The sequence below is a fragment of the Elephas maximus genome, chromosome 1 (genome assembly GCF_024166365.1).
Source record: "Elephas maximus indicus isolate mEleMax1 chromosome 1, mEleMax1 primary haplotype, whole genome shotgun sequence".
NCBI classification, from domain to species: Eukaryota; Metazoa; Chordata; class Mammalia; order Proboscidea; family Elephantidae; genus Elephas; species Elephas maximus.
Window position 1 is genome coordinate 54,152,441 of NC_064819.1, and position 21,244 is coordinate 54,173,684.

General features: G+C 41.0%; 2 protein-coding genes across 19 annotated transcripts in view; one reads left to right on the forward strand and one right to left on the reverse strand.

Annotated features, from left to right (window-relative positions):
• The window catches only part of C1H6orf52 (chromosome 1 C6orf52 homolog), a 55,739-nt gene extending 52,187 nt beyond the window's left edge, over positions 1–3,552 (reverse strand). For 6 of the 17 annotated variants that reach the window (XR_007517234.1, XM_049883718.1, XM_049883635.1 and 3 more), the window contains exon 1: positions 1,603–3,552. The gene's annotated coding sequence lies outside the window, so the exon portion shown is untranslated. The remainder of the gene's footprint in view (positions 1–1,602) is intronic. The other 11 variants (XM_049883735.1, XM_049883674.1, XM_049883727.1 and 8 more) reach the window with 8 other exon arrangements.
• PAK1IP1 (PAK1 interacting protein 1) lies at positions 3,550–17,166 on the forward strand. Of its 2 annotated transcripts, none has more exons than XM_049883535.1 (10): positions 3,550–3,753; positions 6,148–6,313; positions 9,267–9,387; positions 9,462–9,536; positions 10,055–10,107; positions 10,531–10,676; positions 10,770–10,867; positions 13,987–14,086; positions 16,330–16,453; positions 16,632–17,166. In XM_049883535.1, exons 1-10 carry the CDS (start codon positions 3,670–3,672, stop codon positions 16,886–16,888), a joined length of 1,224 nt encoding a protein of 407 aa, XP_049739492.1. In that variant the 5' UTR covers positions 3,550–3,669; the 3' UTR covers positions 16,889–17,166. The 2 variants fall into 2 exon arrangements, with proteins under 2 accessions (XP_049739492.1, XP_049739501.1); XM_049883544.1 differs by having other exon boundaries at positions 6,151–6,313.
• The last annotated feature ends 4,078 nt before the right edge of the window (positions 17,167–21,244 follow it).

Sequence of the window (21,244 nt, forward strand, 5' to 3'; positions counted from 1 at the left end):
CCTTTCAGTTAGTAGCCCAGCACTTAACCATTTGCACCACCCAGAGACTTACCACCACCCCCTAAAAAGAAAAACTGGCTGTGTTTTTATTTTCTTCAGCAAGCCAAACAAAGCCTGGCACTGAATAAATGTTGGAATGAGTATATCAATGCATGGGTAAGTGCAAAAAGCTTTTCAGTCAATAACTTAAAAGCAAAAAAAACAAAACAATGCTGCTGTGCAAAATGTGTTGATTAATGAACTCTGAACAATTGGTTGTTTCTTGGCAACTGTAGTTTTCACAAGGATAAGATTAAATGGCTTTTTACATCCTGTGTTTGGAGAGAGAACAGAACAAAGGTTTTACAGGAAGTATGCTCCACTCCAATCCAGTTGGACAGGTGTATAATCTTGCATGGTGTATTTTTCTCCAGACAATGAGAAACTGTGACCTGAGCAAGTTATGAAACTACTGCCATGGCAATGAATAAAATGGAATGCTGCTCCTTCCTTCTCTGTTAAAGAGAATCTTCAAGCCCAACCATTCTCGACATTTCATTATTTGCAAGTTAATGTTGGATTAGTGCATTCTGCCTTTATGAGCCACTAATCCCTTTGGAAACCCTGGTGGCGTAGTGGTTAAGTGCTATGGCTGCTAAACAAAATGTCTGCAGTTCAAATCCACCAGGTGCTCCTTGGAAACTTTATGGGGCAGTTCTACCCTGTTCTGTAGGGTTGCTATGAGTCGGAATTGACTCGACAGCAGTGGGTTTGGTTTTGGGCTTAATCTTTTTGAAAATTTACTTAAATTTTACCAATGCTTTCCTCCCAAAATCCACATACACAGTTTTGCATGTCACTTCACGGATTTAAAGTCTCTAAAACCTAGCCATAAATCCTGCAGATTAAGAACACGTGGGCCAGACACGCTCTCTAAGGTCCTTCTGAGCTCTACAATTAGTTCCACTCATTTCTAAAAGTAAAAAGAATAAACAAAACCACAGAGTTATGCCTATGTTGCTTTGACTCTGGATTTCATTCTAAAACCCACTAATACATATTCTAAAAGATTCCTGATTAGAGCAAAAGGCTTTTCAAACCATAAGGTTCTTCTCTGAAATCTGACAAATACTGGAGCAGGTGTTAAGTGTGACACTCTGGTGACAGATACTGAATATAGTAATTATGCTGTAGAATGTTAGATTAGAAATTAATTTCAGAATATATACATTTAACTATTGCTGTACTTTCCAAAGGGCCACTGGTGATACAGTGGTTAAGAGCTCGGCTGCTAACCAAAAGGTCAGCAGTTCAAATCCACCAGCCACTCTCTGAAATCCGTACTCTGTCCTGTAGGGTCACTAGAAGTCGGAATCCACTCGACGGCAACGAGTTTACTTTCCAAGCAACAGATCAGATTTCCTTGGGAGGATGAGGCAGAGTACATGGGCATCCAACAGAATATACAAAGCATGTGATTTGTAAACATCAGTTTTATTCAAAGTTGTTTTTCTTTTTGGATGGCAGATTATTTTGCATTAAATATGAACACATATGTCATGGAGTAAAATGAAATAATCATATTTTTTAAGATAAAATGAGACAAAAAGATTTTCTACTTACTCCTTTGGTGCATGACCAACAGACTCCCCCCCAGGAATTCACACTTTGACTTTAGTAGTACTTTGGTGGAAATAGTTAAGAAACAATAAATTAAAAAACAACTTAAATAAGATAATGTGACTTTTTGTAACATAGTGAATATAACTAGCACAAACAAAGTGAGGGGATTATAATTCTCAAGAGACTGAGAACCAGATGGGCTATAGCATTTCAGGTTCTGAGGACAGACTATTACTTATGGAGCTGCCACAGCTGATAGAAGACATGGCCTTCCTGGAGTTGCAATGACAGCCCATCAAAGCATCCAGTGAAGTCATTCTGACAAAGACCCAAACCAGTATCAATTAAAACAACAATACAACCAAATGGGTTGCGGTGGAGTTGATTCCAACTCATAGTGACCCTATAGGACTCCGAATTATCAGCACATAATTGTTTTAATTGATCCCTGGCGATGCACAGGTTAAGAGCTCGGCTGCTAACCAAAAGGTCATTAGTTCCAATCCACCAGCCACTCCTAGAAAACCCTATGGGGCAGTTCTACTCTGTTGTACAGGATGGCTATGTGTTGCAATCAACTCCACCGCAACGGGTTTGGTTTTTCTTCTTTTCTGATACTGACAATTCACAATATCAGAGAACAAACGTTCTTGGCAGCAAAAAAGGTCTGAAGTGCTAAAAGGATTGCATTACATTTCAAACGGGGTTGAAGATTTGACATCCAAGTATGCATCTAACACCTGCTTTCCAAGTCGACCTGCAATGGCATTTATGAAAACTAATTATGCGTCCCTGGGCGGCGCAACTATTTACGCGCTGGACTACTAACCAAAGGGTTAGAGGTTCAAACCCATCCAGAGGCACCTCAAAAGTAAGGCCGAGCAATCTACTTCCAAAAAATCAGCCACTGAAAACCGCTGGAGCACAGTTTTACTCCGCATACATGGGGTCGAAATGAGCCGAAATTAAGGGAGCAATTTACTCTATCGGAAGTGTGTAAAACTTATAGTTTCTAATACATCCCTAAATCTCCATACCGTATGAAAACCTCCAACGTAAAAGGCAATATTTACCGTTTGATTTTGCCCCTAACCGGTGACGTTCCTTCTGGAATGTTCCCCTTCTGTTAAGTCAGTCAGTTTTTATTATACCTCCCACGTGGTGCGTCCTCCTCCCTATAATGTGCCCCAACCCTACAGGTCCCAGGTCCGATCTGAGAGTCAGCTCCAAGAACCAAGGTGGAAGGAAAATTGTGCTGTGCGGGACTGCGTGGCCCGCGCAGACGGGAGTCCGGGAAGCGGACTTGCAGAGCCCGGACTTCAGTTTTGCACACCTGGCCCTAAAGTCCGCCGACTCCGGTGACTGCGAAACCTAAATCCCAAACCTCCTTGTCCTCCTACGAGAGAATGTGTGTGTGAGAGAGAGGCTCGTCCCGTTGCTTCCTGCACAAAAACGAAACCTAACTCCCCTTCACCTGTATCACAGCCCACAACACCGCATCCGCCACACTAGGCCGCCGCGACAGCCTCCTCCCGCTTTAGGCCGGAAGTTGGCCCTGCTCCTGCCTGAGAACGTCAGGGAAATGAGGGGCCTCCGCAGAGAACGTCCTGCCCCGCTTCCCTCGGACGCACCTAGCTCACGAACCAAAAAAGCCAGTGCCGTGGAGTCGATTCCGACTCACAGCGACCCTATAGGACAGAGTAGAACTGCCTCATAGAGTTTCCAAGGAGCGGCTGGTGGATGTCAACTGCCAACCCTTTGGTTAGCAGCCGTAGCAGTTAACCACTACGCCAGTTTCCTAGAATATGTCTGCGTACCCCAATTTTTTTCTTTTTACAATAAGAACCATATCCTCACGTGACGTTGTCTCCTCTTCTTTTCTTGGAAAACCTGCGTCATCTCCGAGCGCTGAAACTTTTCACGGCTGCAGGCGCCTAAAAGGCAGCCCCATGGCCGTGACGTATAATTTGCGCGCCGACGAAGGAAAGCCCCTGCTCCTCTTGGGCAGAGCGCGGTACACTCCTTTACGCTGTACAGGGCTCTTTGAAGAGACACGTGCGCTGTTGAATGGAGCTGGTCGCTGGTTGCTACGAGCAGGTCCTTTTTGGGTTCGCTGTGCACCGGGAGCCCCAGGCGAGCGGCGACCTCGAGGTGAGAGCCGACTCCTGGAGGGGCCGCCGGAGGCGGGGGAGGGGTCAGGTTGGTTCCCACGTGGCAGAGGTAAACATTTGGGCACCTGATGTTTGTCGTCTGATGTCTGTGGATTAATTGGTGAATCAGACTCAGAAACTTAAATAAAAAGTTAGCCTTTTAAAACCTGCAGTAGGCATTTCATAAAAATGATCATATCTATTAGATTAGAGAAAATGCCCACAGTAAAGGAAGGAATCTGGCATTTCTGAACGCGGGCAAATGAGTCGTAGATTGTGGGTTTAAGGGTTGCTCCCATAAGCAGACCGCGGTTTAGCTCTTCAGAATTTAATGAACAGTTCGCTCATTCAGTTCAGTTTTTGTTCTGGAATTGTACAACGTATTAGAGCTGGGTCAAGATAAACTCAAAATAAAATGACACCAATTCGTTGGATTATTCGTTGAGCACTTACTGTGGGCTAGGCAGTGGAGGTGCAAAGATGGGGAAGATATGAATCCTGAAGACATCCCCTCCATAATGGTGAAGGACTGGGGAGACGGAAGTAATTATGTTACCAGATTATGAATAAAAATGTTAAATGAATTGCCAGTAGTCAAACAGGTAGGACATGCCCGGGATTAGAAATTACTCTCCTAATTTCTAGCTGGTACTATTCTTTTCCTTTTCCTTTAAGTAATCCTAGGTATCTGTTAGAAACCTATTTCATGTTTATCGTTAACTAAGGTGTCAGTCTGGACCTAACCAGAAAACTGGAAGTATATGACTTGACTAACGGCTTTTGTTTATTTTGTTTTCTAGTCTAGTATAAATCAGTTTTTGGCGGTTGCTTAAAGGTGACATGTCTAAATAGTCAAAGATGATGCTATTAATTGTAGGTTCTTTGTAATAAATTTGTTTACAATGTTCCAGACATATAATAGTCCTCATAGCAAATCTCTAAGGAAGGTAGAGTTATCCTCGTTTTACAGATGAGGAACCTGAAGTTTAGATAAGATCTGCTTAATGCCAGGCTGCAAATAAGTCCCCAGATGTCTTTGACTCTTGAAGCTCTTAACCATTATCCGATGTTGTTGTGTGCCTCTATAGGACAGAGTAGAATTGCCCCACAGGGTTTCTAAGGCTGGAATCTTTACAGAAGAAAGCTGTCACATTTTTCTCCTGCACAGTGGCTGATGGGTTCAAACTGCCAACCTTTCATTAGCAGTGGAGTGCTTAACCACTGTGCCACCAAGCCACCTTCATTACCCACTGCTTCTAAATCTAGACAGACAATTGCCTAAACAATCAACATTGCTTTCATAATGTGTACAGGCAGGAGTTATTCTTTGATTTCTGGGTGTAGCAGCCCCTCAAGAAAGTTGTGCCTTTGTGCAAAATTATGGAGGACCATCTGTTGCTTTTAATTAGGGATTTATTTGCAGTAACACATCTTAACCTGTGTATTCAAAGAAGTTTGTTGTTGTTTTCTTTCTTGGGTTTACTTGTTTGTTTTTTGGCTGATATTTCTTGGTGTGTCTCCTTTAATGTAAGGCATACTGTTTGTGTATTCTGCTGTCATTCTTTGCACTGATGCAATCACACTGTGAAATCCAGAAGTTACATGGCAGTGAGTGTAATCGTTGGTGATTCTTCACAGCTTATATTGGTACTAATGCAAACATCTTACCCTGTTAGTTTTTCTTTATAAACTTGTTCTGTATTTGTTTATTGTCTGCCTAATGGAAAGAAAGCTCCATTAGGTTAGGGACTTTGGTCTTCTTTGTTTACTGCTATATCTCAAGTAAGAAGTGACTCGATGGCACCAAACAACAACAACTGCTTAAAATAATGCCAAAACCCGTTGCCGTCCAGTTGATTCCGACTCATGGTGACCTTATAGGCCAGAGTAGAACTGTACTTTAGAGTTTCCAAGGAGTGGCTGATGGATTTGAACTGTCAACCTTTGGGTTAGCAGCCGAGTTCTGATAAAACCAAAAAAACCAAACCTGTTGCTGTCAATTCTGACTCATAGCAACCCTAGGCATTCGGTATTTGAATCAATAAATTCAAGTCAGAATTTAAATATTTGAGTGAAAGAATGATACAGAAGTCTCACATGTAAGTAAATATGTAAGGAGTTAAAGATTTGGAGGGAACTTTAAAAGTCCCTCTAGTCCAGTCTTCATGACCGTGTCCTGGAGTCATGATACCTGGCATTCCTGTCTCACCTTCCACTTGCCTTCCTTATTCCATTCTCAGGTGATTTTTTTTTTTTTTTCGATCTACATATTATTGTGTAGTTTCTTCTCCATTGGTGATATCCATTGGTAGTTTTCACAGATTGTGGAACCGTTTATCTGTCTCTGGAGTACTTGGATGTGACTGTGGCACTGATGGTAGGTTTTACTCTTCAGCAGAAATGGACCGCTGTGGCTGACTTCACTCACCATGCCCACACTGCTTCCTTGTCAGCCGTGGCTGTGAATAGTCGTTTTGTAGTCACTGGGAGTAAAGATGAAACAATTCACATCTACGACATGAAAAAGAAGATAGAGCATGGGGCTCTGGTGCATCACAATGGTAAGACAGCTGTATTGTTTAAGATAATATGGGGGCACTGTATTTTACAATGTGCTTTTAGGCAAACAGTTCATTAAGCCAGTATTATGGAGCAGATCCTGTGCTACAGGACATACAGATGAAAAACTTGGTCCCTTGCTTTCAAGTTGCTTACAGTCTGCCTTGGGAGATGTAAGGAAATGCTTAACTTAGTCAGGGAGGGCTGGGGTGGGGGCTTACCTAAAGGATCCTTAAAATTACATCTGAATTGAATCTTAAAAGAGCATTGTCAGTTGTTGGCTGGATGAAGTTTGCAGGGCGGGGAAAGGGATTCCAGGCAGAGCAGGCACTGTGAGGAGCACAGGCAGCAGCATCATAGCAATAGCTAACTTTATGGAGGGAATGTCATGTAGCCAGCACTGTGCCAAGAAGGTACAATTAAATCTTCAGTTTATAGAAGGGAAAACCTCAGTTCAAAGATGTTACCTCACTTGCCCAAGGTCATAAAACACTGAAATTAGAGCCTGAACTTAGGTCTGGAGTCCATGTCTTTAACCACTGGTGTCCTTGAGGAACTGTGAGCAGTTCGGTGTTATGAGGTTGGGGGTGGCTGGAGAAGTAGATGGGACCGCATCACAGAGGTCCTTGTGAAGCACAGGTCAGGAATTGAATGGGGAGGAAGGGAGTGGCACAAGCCTGAGGGAAGTGTTGGTAGTTTCAATAGGGAGAGGTGCCATCTGAGAACAAGCAAAGAGACCAATGACTGTCCAGTTCAAGTTGGAGGCTATGGGTTGAGAAACACCAGTTTGTAGGGTATTTTGAGTTTCTTCAGCAATAAGCCACAGATATTTCTATAGGGAGAGGAAGTTACTTGGTTTGTGCAATAGCAGGATTGTGTTACAGGGGATTGAGAATTTTGATGAAAGGCTGTCTGTCTAGAGAAAATGTGGTGTCAAGGGTCCATAGGTCTCTGAAATAAAGCAGATGGAATGTGAGTGAAGGAAGGCCTGAGACAGCAGAAGGACAGGAGGTTGTGGTCAAAGACTAGCTTAACAGAGTTTAGGAGTTCTGACACGAAGCAGCTTGAGGTGATAATGCTGTCCAGGTTGTAGGTGTGGGGGACTAAGACATTCACAGAGAAGATGAATGTCCCTGTAGTTGAGGAGGTCAAGGAGCAGTGATTCTCAACTCGTGGTTGGGTTGTCCACACTGATGGTGAAGTTGCCCGGGATAGTTGCAAGATCAAGGCATAGAAAGACCGAACTTTTTCTTTTTCTCAGTGTTGAACACTATATGCTGTTTTCGTTGGATTTTCTCAAGGGAAGGAGAACGAGAGGTCTAACTTGTGTTTGAGAAGAAGGGAAAGAAAAGGAAGAACTCAAAATTGCCGAATCAAGTAGATACGTACTTAGTTCGGGGAAACCCAGGCATGGAAGTTGGTTCCTGCAGTGACAAGCAGAGAGGATAGGTAGCATCAGTCTCTTTTATTAGACAGTCTTTAGCTACGTTGACAGGTATCTTGCTCTTTAACAGAAGCTAGGCTTTGAGTGATTTCAACATGTGCTTCTTTTCCCTTTGGTCTCCCAATCCCAGTTCATCCAAGGAAGCTTCTTTCTCCCTTAGGCTTGGAAGAAATAAGATAGATCTTATCTGTCCAAACCCGTGAGTACAAGTGTCCAACAAGAAGAAAAGGACTCACCTAGAAAGGGTTTGTTTGGATGGGGAAGGGCTGAGGTAGGGCTACTGGTTTCCCCCATTCCTTGTATAGATCCTGTTTTTCCAACAGTTAGTGATTGATAAGCTCTATTCTAGAGAACAGATCATCATGGGCAGAAGCAGCAGAAGATGTGGGAAAGCAAAATCTCCCGAGTAAGAAATGGGATAATAGGGAAGGTGGAAAACCAGGCAAGATCACTGAGTTTCACACTTTAAGAAGCAGGTGGTACGCAAGCCCACATATTGTTAGTATTTTTGTTGGGTGCAAAATATTCATCAAAGGTGCTTGGGCTCTTCCAATATAAAAGGCAGTGTAGAGATGGACCAGGAGAATGCAGACATGGATAATAATGGATCAGGGTGGACAGACTTATTCTGTAAAAGACCAAGCTGTAAACATTTAGGCAGTCTCTGTCGTAACGACTCCGTTTTGCCATTGTAGTGCAAAAGCAGCTCCAGTGGAAAAGCATTTCCAGAAAGAGGCCGCAGGCCTGTTGCAGACCCCTGAGCTAGAGGACGGTTAAGCTGGGAGATGCTAATGTCAAAGGAGTGGGGGTTTTTTGAGGGTAACTGTGTGATGGTGTGGATCTGCTGTGGGGAGCTAGAAGAAATGCTGGCTTGTTCTGCCACCTTACCCCCTCCAACCTCCAAGTTTCTAGAGTTGTAGGGGCAATTCCAGGTTTCAGTTTAGGCAGAGGGAGTAGAGTATTTTGTGAAGGGGTTGAAAAGATGTAGGAAAGTTTATCATGGAGAGGAGATGCTGGGGGCATAGTTGAAGAATGTGAGTAACATTTTATAAAATTGTGATGTAGATGAGAAGTGTGTAGAAGGTGAATCAGCTACCAGGAATTATCATCTGGAGTGATAATAATTGGATTGTGGAGGATTGGGTAGTGAGTGCACTGTTTAGAATGTGAAAATCACATGGTTCTACACCTAGGTTGGTTCTCTATTGTAGCTAGATTTGGGTGACTTCCTGATCAAACTGCGCTAGCCAGCCATCTCCTGAATGTGTGACTGTGGAGAAACAAAGCGAGAAAGTGTGGACTGATTAGTGCAGACCTGTATCTACAACTGGAGAAACTCTCAGCTGAAACTATTTGCATAGGCTTGAAGCTACGTATATGTTTTTATAATAAAAACTTAATTTCTTCAACGAAGGCATTGCATGTTTTACTTACTGCACCATAACCTTCAAACCAGGAATGGAGTTTGCATTCAAAGTGAATATTTATTGCCTGTCTTGAATTCTCCACAGGCACAATAACTTGTCTGAAGTTCTATGGCAACAGGCACTTAATCAGTGGAGCAGAAGATGGACTAATCTGCATCTGGGACGCAAAGAAATGGGAATGCCTCAAGTCTATTAAAGCGCACAAGTGAGTCCGGCCTTCCCCCACTGGTCTTCCACTGTCACAGCAAAGTTGGCAGCTAACTGGTAGTTTTCTTTTAGAGGGCGTGTGACCTTCCTCTCCATTCATCCATCTGGCAAGCTGGCCCTGTCTGTGGGTACAGATAAGACATTAAGGTAAGTCATTATGACCAAGGGCATTTTTGGTGAGTTTTAGTCTTTATTCTCCAAGTAAAACAAGAACCATGCACCAAAGCATCTTCTACTACAATAATTAAATACTGTGTTTGTATTGTTTCCTTGCTATTAACCATGTAAGGATATTGTGATACGGGGAGAGGTTGAAACCTGTCCGTGATGGCAGGATACAAATGACATGCTCTGCATTAGATACTTGCTTGTCATTGTACTCTGTAAAGTGAAGAGGAGGTTGGTCCTAAAAAGAAATGCTTCAGGAAGTGAAACCTTTTGAAAATATAACGGGTGCAACATCGTAAAAGGGTATGGAGATGGAAGGAGCTTTACTCTCGTTAGATAATTAATATTTCAGGTGTTACTACAAGGAAAATGCAGGCCCTCTAAAAAGCCACGCATTTAGTGAAACTCATTTTTTCTTTTATGCAAATCTTCATTATGCTTTACACTTAGTAAGTTTAATTGACGATCATGCCATAAGTCAGCTTCCTGTTTTGCAGAACATGGAATCTTGTGGACGGAAGGTCAGCATTCATAAGAAATATAAAACAAAGTGAGTATTTTTGTTTTAAAATGTATTTTGCAATAACTTGACAGAATATGAATATATACACACTGTTGTGTGAATGTGCATACACAGATTTATTTTCCTGCATAATGGTGGTTCTTCTGAAAACAAATACTTTAGCTTACTTTATTTTCCCATTTTAGATCTGATTTCTCTTGTGGCTCTGCCACCCACTAGCTGCATGACTTTGGATAATTTTTTGAACCCAGTTTATTATCTATATTATTTAACTTGGAAAATGTGTATCAAAAGTCTATTGTGAAGATTAAATAAAACAATGGATGTGAAATATAAATAGATAAATGAAGTATAAATATTGCTGTTTTTATCATTACTATGATCATTTTATTTTTTACTTGTTGAACAAAAGATGCGTTCTGTCTTTTTGTTTTTTTTTCAAACTTACAGATGCTCACATAGTTGAATGGTCCCCAAAAGGAGAGAAATACATAGTTGTCACGATGAATAAAATAGACATCTACCAACTGGACACTGCATCTGTTAGTGGTACCATCACAAATGAGAAGAGAATCTCCTCTGTCAGGTTTCTCTTTGTAAGTGACCAGCAATCAGTGCGAGAAGGTTAGCGGATATGGTGCTGGTCAGAATTAGTGACAACGTTCTGGATATTCTTTTCTCTCTCCCAGGAGTCTGTCCTTGCAGTGGCAGGAGATGAAGAGGTTGTAAGGTTTTTTAACTGTGATTCACTCATGTGCCTCTGCGAATTTAAAGCTCATGAAAACAGGTATTTTTACCAATATCTATGTATGTGTAAGGAACCCTGGCGATGGAGTGGTTAAGTGCTTGGCTGCTAACCAAAAGGTCAGCAGTTCAAACCCACCAGCCACTCTGCAGGAGAAAGATGTGGCAGTCTGCTTTCATAAAGATTACACCTTTGGAAACCCTACAGGGTGGTTCTACTCTGTCCTGTAGGGTTGCTGTGATTCGGAATTGGCTTGATGGCACATGACAGCGTGTGTGTAGTCACGGTAAATTTCAGTATGTAACGATTTTTCAAAAAGCAAGGTGTGTATTTTTTGCGAATAACTGCAGCAGAGATCGATATATCTACATTATGTGATTTCTGGAGTCATGGCAAATGGTGTGTTCTTGGTCATAGTAATGCAAAAGTGGTGAAATTTTATCGGGATTAATCATTTGCTCAAGATACTTATTTCTCAAATAAGTATCTTGGGACCTGAAATCAAGCATATTTGAGCAAATAAGGAATTTAACAATCTTGGAGTTTTGTCCCTATCTTAGCTACCTAGTGCTGCTGTAACAGAAAATACCACAAGTAGGTAGCTTTAATGAACAGAAATTTAGGGGAATGATTCTTTGTCTACTGTGGGAAGAGGTCCTTGTCTCATCTCAGCTTCTACCCGTAGGCTCCTTGGCGATCCTGTGGCATGGCATGTATCTTCTCTCCGTTCATGCTTGTTTACTTAATCTGCTTTTACATCTCAAAAGAGAATGACCTATGACACGCTGTATGCTAATACTGCCTCATTAACATAACAAAACCCATTCCCAAATGAGATTGTAACCACAGGTATAGGGTTTAGGATTTACAACACGTATTTTATTCTTCGGGGATCACAGTTCAGTCCATAACAGTCCCTGACCTTTTTCTTATCCTTTTACTTTTTCCCCCTTGCCTCTCTCTGCCCGCTCCCGCACTATCTTTCCCCTGCAGGAGAAACTAAATAATTTATTAGAGTCCCTGTTTTGTGCCTGTCCCATAGTTAGATGTTTTATTTTTTGTCTCTTTTAATGCTTATGGTTTCTAGAGGGTAAAGTCTTAGAGTGGTGGAGTAACGTGGCCAAGATTATTCAACTCTAAGGCGGTGAAGCTGAGATCTAAACCCAGTCCCGTCTGACTCAGTGTCTCTGTTTTTTCCACTGTAATTTTGAAAAAGTTGGTAATGTACAGAGTTATAGTTTAATGTTTCATTTGCATATTTCTATATGTCTCAAATCAGTCTTAGTTCTTGTTTTTTGAACAATAATTAAATTTTTAAGACATCAGTCTTCGTAAATACTGAGAATACTGCAGTCAGAATAGGGGCCTGCTTGTCCCCTGTACTGGGAAGTGAGCACATTCTCAAGGAGCCATTATAAGTGCAGTGAATACACTTACTGTATCTTACCATTTGTTCATTTGTTTCTCAATACTTACTGAGCATCCATTACGAAGTGCTGTGCTGGGCAGGTAACAGTGAACAGAAGGGCAAGGGCTTGCCCGCTCATGGCTCTTACTGTGCAGGTTGATGAAACACAAGTAAACAGATGACTGTAGCAGGAAGGAAATAGAAAAGTATTATGGTTAAATGAGGGTAATTTATTTAGATAGGATGGTCAGGGAAAGAGGAGTGAGACAGGAAGGATGAGAAAGGAGCAGGTTTTAAAAAGAGCCATGAGAGACCCGCAGACAGACAGGAGACATGACTAAGGGGGAGGGCCACAGGCGCACGGCCTTACAGGCCAGGGTAAGGAGCTTAGATTTTATACTAAGTGCTTTTTTAGATTTTGGTCTTTTTTTCTTTTGTTTCCTTTTTACTATGGAAAAATACAAAGGCAGACAAACTAGCCTAAAGAATTACATACATATATATATATATATATATATCTCACCACCCAGCTTCAGCAATGACCAGTTTATGGCCAGTCTTATTTCTTCTGTGTCCTCAATCACTTTTCTCACATGGGAGTTTAAAGCAGATCCCAGCTTTGTAGCATTTTAAGCCTGGGGTTAACATGATTGATTTACATTTTTTGAAAGATTGTTACAGAGCAAGAATGGCAGCAAAGAGGCCAGTTAGGTGACCTCTGTAACCCGGAAGAAAAATGAAGAGTAGCTTAGACTAGGGTGGAGCCCCTAGAGATGAAAAACACGGAAGCCTAGGAAAGGCCTTGAGCCTCTCTGTTGGCACACTTACCTCTCCCTACTGAACTTGTTAGTTTCTTGAGGTGAGGGGCTTTGTTTCACTTGTCTTTGTATCCTTTGTGCTATCCTGATTGTTTGTTTATAGTTGTCTGTCATCTCTAAGACCACCACCTGATGTGTTGGTGTACTAATTGGACTCAAGACTTTCATAGCTGTACTCAGAACTAAGATTTATTACAGTCGAAGGATATAAAGCAAAATCAGTGCAGGGAAAATCCACATGGGGTGAAGTCTGAGGGAAACCAGGAGTAGTCTTCCAAGGGCCCTCCCCCAGTGGAGGCACACAGCGTGCTCTTAGTTCCTCCAGCAGTGAGTTGTGGGAACACGTGTGAAATGCTGTCTACCAGGGAGGCTCACAGAGACTCAGTGCCTGGGGTTTTGACTGGGGCTGGTCACCTGGGCACTCTCTGCCCAGGATGTACCAAAATTCCAGACTCCCAGAAGAAAGGCAGGTGTTCAGCATAAACCACATTGTTTGCACAATCTATCTGGGCACAGTGAGCCTCTTTTATCAGTTATAGTGGTGGGACCTTTCCCAAAATCCAGGTTCCCAGACACTAGCCAAGGGCCGGCGTTGTAAGCAGACCTTTCAAAGGATAGCAGTGCAGTCAGGCCTGCTCTGTCAACTCTTTTTTGCACACTATCTTTGCAACTTTTTCTTAAGATATGGTTGGCAATTATGTCCTAGAATTTAGACCTAAATAAAATTTACCTATAGGGTTGCTATGAGTCAGAATTGACTTGACGGCAACAGGTTAATGGGAATGTGAAGCAGTTAATTTCAGGCACCATTCATCGAACACAATTTGGGAACGCTTGAAGCATTGAAAAAACAAGAAACTGTGTGCGTAGAAATTTCATAACATTATTGCCCTGTTTGAAAGAAAGGATCTTTTATGTTAGTACTTCTGTCCTAGGGTGAAAGACATACTCAGTTTTGAAATCCCAGAGCATCACGTTATTATCACAGCATCAAGCGATGGGTTCCTCAAAGTGTGGAAGCTTAACCACGATAAGGTCAGTATTTTAGCACAACGTAAGTACATTTTAGTGCAAGTCTCACTATTAGTTTAAGTGAGGTAGAATTGTCTTTTAAGGGTCTTAAGACATAGATGTTTCAGTAAGCTTTTCTGATTTCTCTCAGGCATAATTGATTTTTGGTTTGACAGGGAGGCTTTCACAGAAGTGCCTCAGAGGTTGACTTGTGAGTCTGAGCTGACAGGATCCCAGACTTCCTCTGCTCTTTTAGTTCATGAAGCTCTGCTTCCATCTCTTCTGCATATTGCGGTTCTTTGTAAGGTTTTGTTAGATAAAAATATTGCCATTGCTAAAAGAATTTTGGAGAATACTGATCTATTGAAGAACTAATAATAGTTTTGAATCAGATAATTGGAAAATTCCTTTCTAAAATCTCCTTGCTATAGCCTGTCTGTCTTGATTTATTGATTTTCTCACAAACACACATTCTGAGAGAGTGATTTGTTAAGGGTCTACTTTGTGCAAGGTGCTTTGTTAAACCCTAGAAATGAACAAGACGTGGTCCCGTCTTCAGTGAATTTACAATTTCTATGTACTTCTGAGATATTTGGGACATGGATGACAGAGTTAAACCAGTCAGGAATTAAGAGAATGGATTCTTTTCTAAACATCGTAACAGAAGTTAAGGAGATTATAGAAGAAGTAGATAGGCTTGTATTAAATTTAGATTTTGTAACGTGGCTTCCAGTGGGACTCAATAGTTAGTCCAGAGTTTTTTGGTGAACATGAAACTAAAGAAGAGGTCATGGCAACCCTCATTTCCTGAAATATTCCTACTATACACAGAGAATATCTCGAGTGCTTATCTTTCTCATGTCTTCGGATTCAGACTATCCCCTAGACAAGTTGTCGTTGTCAGGTGCCGTCGAGTCGATTCCAACTCATAGCAACCCTGTGTACAACAGAATGAAACACTGCCTAGTACTGCCTCATCCTCATGATCGTTGCTGTGTTTGAGCCCATCATTGCAGCCACTGTGTCAATCCATCTTGTTGAGGGTCTTCTTTTTGCTGGCCCTCTACTTTACCAAGTGTGATGTCCCTCTCCAGGGACTGGTCCCTCCTGATTACAAGTCCACAGTACATGAGACAAAGTCTTGCCATCCTTGCTTCAAAGGAGCATTCTGGCTGTCCTTCTTCCAAGACATACCTGTTTGTTCTTCTGGTAGTCCTAGGCAAGTGCCGAGTATAAATTGCTAGATTTGCTCCATTGAACCCTTCTTTTACATACTCCTTTGCTGTCAAGGAAACCCTGGTGGCGTAGTGGTTAAGAGCTATGGCTGCTAACCAAAGGGTTGGCAGTTCAAATCCGCCAGGCGCTCCTTGGAAACTCTATGGGGCAGTTCTACTCTGTCCTACAGGGTCGCTATGAGTCGGAATTGACTCGATGGCACTGGGTTTGGTTTTTTTGTGGTTTTGCTGTCAAGGCCGCCATTTCATATATGGTCCTTTACACATGTCAGTAGTACCAGGCAGTTGTTCCATGTGGACCTGGGAGCCATTCTCTCTTTCCATTATGTATTTAGTTTCCTTTTTCTCTTTATCTTAAATTTCTCTGTACTGTTCACGTGATGTTGTGGAGGTAGAGTGTGTAAGACACTACGTGTAGCATATTTCATTTATGAAAGCGCTTGACCATCGTGTTTCCTCTAGCAATTTTATGGCGAATCTCATTTTGGAAAATTACCACAATTTTTTTAAGGCCTTTTGCATGTAATTTTTTTTTAATATAAGTGGACAGTGAGCTACAACTTACAGTTTTCATTTGTCATGTGTTAGTCAATTTACTGTAATGGGGGAATTTAAGTTTTATTTTATGTCTTAAAGTTGTACTTTATTTTTATAAACCCTGTAATTGAAGTAAAAGGGAAAGGAATTATGAAGAGATTTGGCTTATAATTATTTCTTCTTTTCCCAATTTATAGACTTTTTTTTTCCTATTTTAACATTTCTGGAAGCAGGATTTCATTTTTAAATTTACAGGTATATTTATTTAAATTTACAGATGTATTTAAATACATGTTATTATAGTTAATATATTCAGGTAGCTCCGAAAAGGCTGGTAATAAGTTGATTGTACATCTTTTAACCAGTGATATTTTACACTGAAGAAATACAGTAAGTTTTAAATTAAGGTAACTTGGTTATGGATAAAGAAAAGTAATTATTTAAAATTCCGTCACATTAAGTATTTGTTATGAATTGGTATTCTTTCTGTTGTAGGGAGTTCCCCCGTCTCTCCTCTGTGAAGTAAACACTAAAGCCAGGCTGACCTGTGTGGGAGTGTGGTTGGACAGAGTGACAGACAAGAAGGAAAGCCTCCTTCCAGCTGCAGAGCCTTCCCCTGGTAAATGAAGTCGGTCATTTTTTCAAATTTGAGTAATCTTTTACCTCTTGAATTGGAAGTAGAAGCGGCGATTCGGATAACCTTGCTTTGTTGTCAGCCTGTGTTCATTCCATTGAAAGGGGGAAAAAAAAAAAAAACAACCAACCAGTCTTTAAATGCACTGTTTCTTGTGTTGCAGTAAGTAAAGACCAGTCCCAAATCCACCAGAAGGAACCTGGGGATGAAGTGCAGGAAGAAGAAAGGCAGTCAAAACCTAACACAAAAAAAGGTGGTTTAACTGGAGACAATGGTAAACCAAAGAAAGAAAACAGCCTGGTGTCTCCCAAGAAGAGGAAAACGGCAAAAATGCTGGAAAAGAAGAAAAAAAGGAAGAAAATACAAATGATACGGCAAGTTGCAGCCTTCTCCTATGAGAAAACTTCTTTGCCTGAGTAAAAGCAAAGAATTTCTTCTTTTGGAGAAAGTGTACAGCTTTAAAAATTACTTCTAGGTGTGTTTCTTAAACAGTGATACAATTATTTTTGACAGGCAACATGTATTATGTATCATGGTGGTAGCAGCTTTCTCCTAAGAGAAAACTTTTTTTCCGAGTAAAAGCAAGGAATTTCTTCTTTTGGAGAAATTATACAGCTGAAAAAATTACTTTTAGGTGTGTTAAACCGATAAAAATCTTTTTGGCAGGCAACATGTATTATATATCACAGTAGTACATACTATATGTAGTATATAATTTTACTGTTGTGTAAGCAAATAAAAGTTTTTTCTCAAAATGTTGTAATTTCAAATAATACAGAATCTTGAACACGCTCTTTACCAGATGTATAGGGGAGTTCAAAATTTTCTCCTTAATGTAGGGAGAATGGAAAAACCACCTTACTTTGGTTTCTTCAAATGGTTCTAGTAAATTATTTGTTGCTGTTGTAATTTTAATGCAGATTTTGTTCATTTTGGTACCAAAGAGTATAAAAAGATTTTCATACCAGCGTATTAAGACACATTTAAAAAATTATATGCAAAGCAAATGTATGTATGTACATATGTATATATAAAACGTATGCCTAAGTTTAGGGTTAAGTACATAAAGAAGGTTAGAGAGAGAGGTTGCCAAACTCTTACCAAGCAGTGGATGACAAGATAATGAGGAAAACAGATTTCCAATTTTGTTTTCATCCCTTTCAGGGCATCAAAAAAATCACATCCCACTCAATATGGGGAAAGGACTTAAATACACATTTTACCAAAGAGGATAATCAAGTGGCCAACAAATACATGAAAAGATGCTCAACGTCATTAACAATTGTTGTGTGCTAGCAAGTCAGTTCCTGCTTAGCCACCCTATAGGACAGAGTAGAACTGCCCCGTAGGGTTTTCTAAGCTATAATCTTTACGGGTGCAGATCACTAGGACTTTTTTCCCAAAGAGCGGCTGGTGAGTTCCAATCACTGACCTTTTCAGTCAGCAACTGAGCACTTAACCGTTTGTGCTACCAGGGACCTCACCCCTGTTTGAATGATGATGAATAAAGAAGAAAATGGGAAACAGGTTTTGGAGAAACTGGAAGCTAAATGTAAAATGGAATGTAAAATAGTATAACTGCTGTGGAAAACAGTTTGGGGGTTCCTTAAAAAGTTGGACCTAGAACTACCATATGACCCAGCAATCCCAATTCTAGGTATATGCCCAGAAGTGAAGGCAGGAGTGCCAGCCTGTACACCAGTGTGCACTGCCGTACTTCTCACAACATTGAGGGAATGTTTCCGCCAGAATACTCCCTCATATCGCTCCCACCTTAACCCTGGAGAATCACAAATCTATTCTCCACTTCTATAATTTTGACAAAATTATAATAAAGAGGATGATACATTCACTCAGCATAGTTCTCTGGAGATGGATCCAAGTACTAACTCTCTTTTCTCCATTCCCACTCACCCTGGTAACCACTAACAAACTTTGGTTTTTATGCGTTTGCCTACTCTAGATATTTCATGTAAGAGATCATATAGTACTTGTCCTTTTGCAGCTGATTTCTCAGTATGTTTTCAAGGCTAATCCAATCATAATATGTATCAACTTCGTTTCCCTTGATGGCGTAGTAATATTCCATTGTCCGTTCCCTGGGTTGTTTCTACCTTTTGGCTGCCGTGAACAATGCTGCAGTGAACAAGTATCTGTGTTCCTGCTCTGAAGTCTTGGATATAAACCTAGGAGTGGAATTGCTGGATCGTGTGGTAACTCTAAATTAAAAAAAAATTGCCAAGTATTTTCCACAGCGGCTATACCATTTTACACTCCCACCAAATGCGTGAGAGTTCCAACTTCTTCACATCTTAGGGGTGAAGTGGTATCTCATTGTGGTTTTGATTTGCATTTCCCTAATGACTTGGAGCATCTTTTCATGTGCTCCAAGATGTCTATTCAGATTCTCTTCCCATTTTTTGTTTGGGTTGTCTGTCTTTTTGTTATTGAGTTGTAGGAGTTCTTTATATATAATCTGGGTATTAAATCCTAATCAAACATGGTTCCCAAATATTTTCTCCCATTCAGTAGGTTGTCTTTCCACCTCCAGGGGTGTTGAGCAGAGGAATGACATGATCATACTTGTGACAGGAGTCCTCTGGTCTCACCATGGAGTTAGGGCAGCTCTGCTGTTTATTAACTGTGACCTTGTACCAGTTAAATAAGCTCTCTGCCACAGTTTCCTCCATCTCTAAAATCAGGTGATAGTAACGGTCCTTAGCCCATAGGGTTGTTTTGAAGATTCAATGAGTTAGTACATGTAAAGCACTTCAGACAGCCTGGCATATGAGTTGTTGTTAGGTGCCACAGAGTTGGTTCCAACTCATAATGACTGTATGTACAACAGAAAGAAACCTTACCTGGTCCTGTGCCATCCTCACAGTCGTTGCTATGTTTGAGCCCACTGTTGCAGCCACTGTGTCAGTCCCATCTTGTTAAAGGTCTTCCTCTTTTTCGTTGACCCTCTACCAAGCATGATGTCCTCCAGGGACTGGTCCCTCCTGATAACATGTCTGGCGCAGTACATCAATTGATTTCTAGATTGCTACTTCCTTGGGCTGTATATATTTTTGCCAAGAGGGGCAATGGTGGTTCAGTGGTAGAATTCTCACTTTCCATGCAAGAGTTCAATTATCAGCCAGTGCATCTCCTGGGCAACTACCACCCATCTGTCAGTGGAAGCTTGTGTGTTGCTAAGATGGTATACAGGTTTCAGTGGATCTTCCAGACCAAGGTGGACTAAGAAGAAAGGCCTGACAATCTGCTGCTGAAAATCAGCCAACGAAAACCCTATGGATCACAAAAGTCCTATCCCCAACCGACCAGGGGGATGATGCTGGTCTGGGCAGCGTTTCACTTCATTATGCGTGGGGTTGCCATAAATAGATGGCACCTAACAACAACAGCGTTTTTGCTGATACTGTTATGGCTCCAATGCATGAGACAGGAGACATGGCAGATAGGATGGGCTGAGAAATTAGGTGATATTTTTCATAATTTGTAGTGTTAATCCCACAGAGAAAGGTTTATTGACTGGATGTTGCCCATAAAACTTTAAGAAACTTCTTAAGATCTGAGAGTTCACATTGTGCATGTTCAATAGACATTACTTGAATTGAAACATTGTAAGTTGGGACTCTAGATGTTTTTTGTTCGGGGTCCCATTAGTTTGTAAAGTCAACACCTTAGAGGCTGCAAAGATGACAAAACAATGCTTAAAGCTGTATTCCTTCCTCATGAGCTCTTCTATTGTGGAGATGGTATCTACTGCTGTAGGGGTGTGTGTGTGTGTGTTCAGCAGACAGTCCTGACTAAATGGCTGTGTGAAGAAAAACCTGATAGGTCCCAGTGATCAGAGACTAAAAACAGTCTCTCACACAGTCTTGGTCACACCCTAGTAACAGGCTTGTGAATCACGGTTCCAGTACTTCAGTGGGTTTCTATTTGAGAGCTGAGCTACCGCCTAGAAAATATTAATATCAACTAAAAACACAACTAAACACAACTTGTTTGTTTACTCACTCTGGGAGTAATTGAAATACAGTAGAAACCAAATTAATTTATATTTTGATGGACTGCACAGTCATAAAAGAGCTGTATGTTTTGGTTGAAAGATTACACAACGAGGCATATAGTGTAGGGCTAGGAGTGAGCCTAAGAGCCCTGGTGGTGCAGCGGTTAAGTGCTCAGCTGCTAACTGAAAGGGGAAAAAGATCTGGTGATCTGCTCCTGTAAAAATTAACAGTCTAGAAAACCCTGTGGGGTGGATGGTGCCCGGCTACCATGACTGAACATTTTGATCAAAAATTATAAGAATCCTGTTCAAAAGGGGAAAATGCAGAACAGAATTTCAAATTTCCACTGACTTTCTGGGGCCATGAAGGCTGGATGAACCCTTAAAATTATTGCACTGAAATAATCTTTAAACTTTAAGCCAGAAACACCCCATTAAGTCTTCTTAAAATCAAACAACAGTTTAGCTTAAGTAGTAAAAAATGTCTGCCCTGAGCCTTAAATTAAGCTCTTTTAAGAGCTATATGGGATCAAACTGACAACCACAATTCCAGAGATTAGATAAGAACCTTAGAGGGCAGTGAGTTTATGTTAATTGGGGAGGAACAGCTCCAAGAATGTAATCAGTATCACTGAATTGTACGTGTAGAAACAGTTGAATTGGTGTTTGCTGTGTGTATTAACAACAAAATAATTTTTTTAAAGGTATATTAAAAAATAAAATATGGGGCAGTTCTCTACTGTCCTATAGTGTTGACTCTG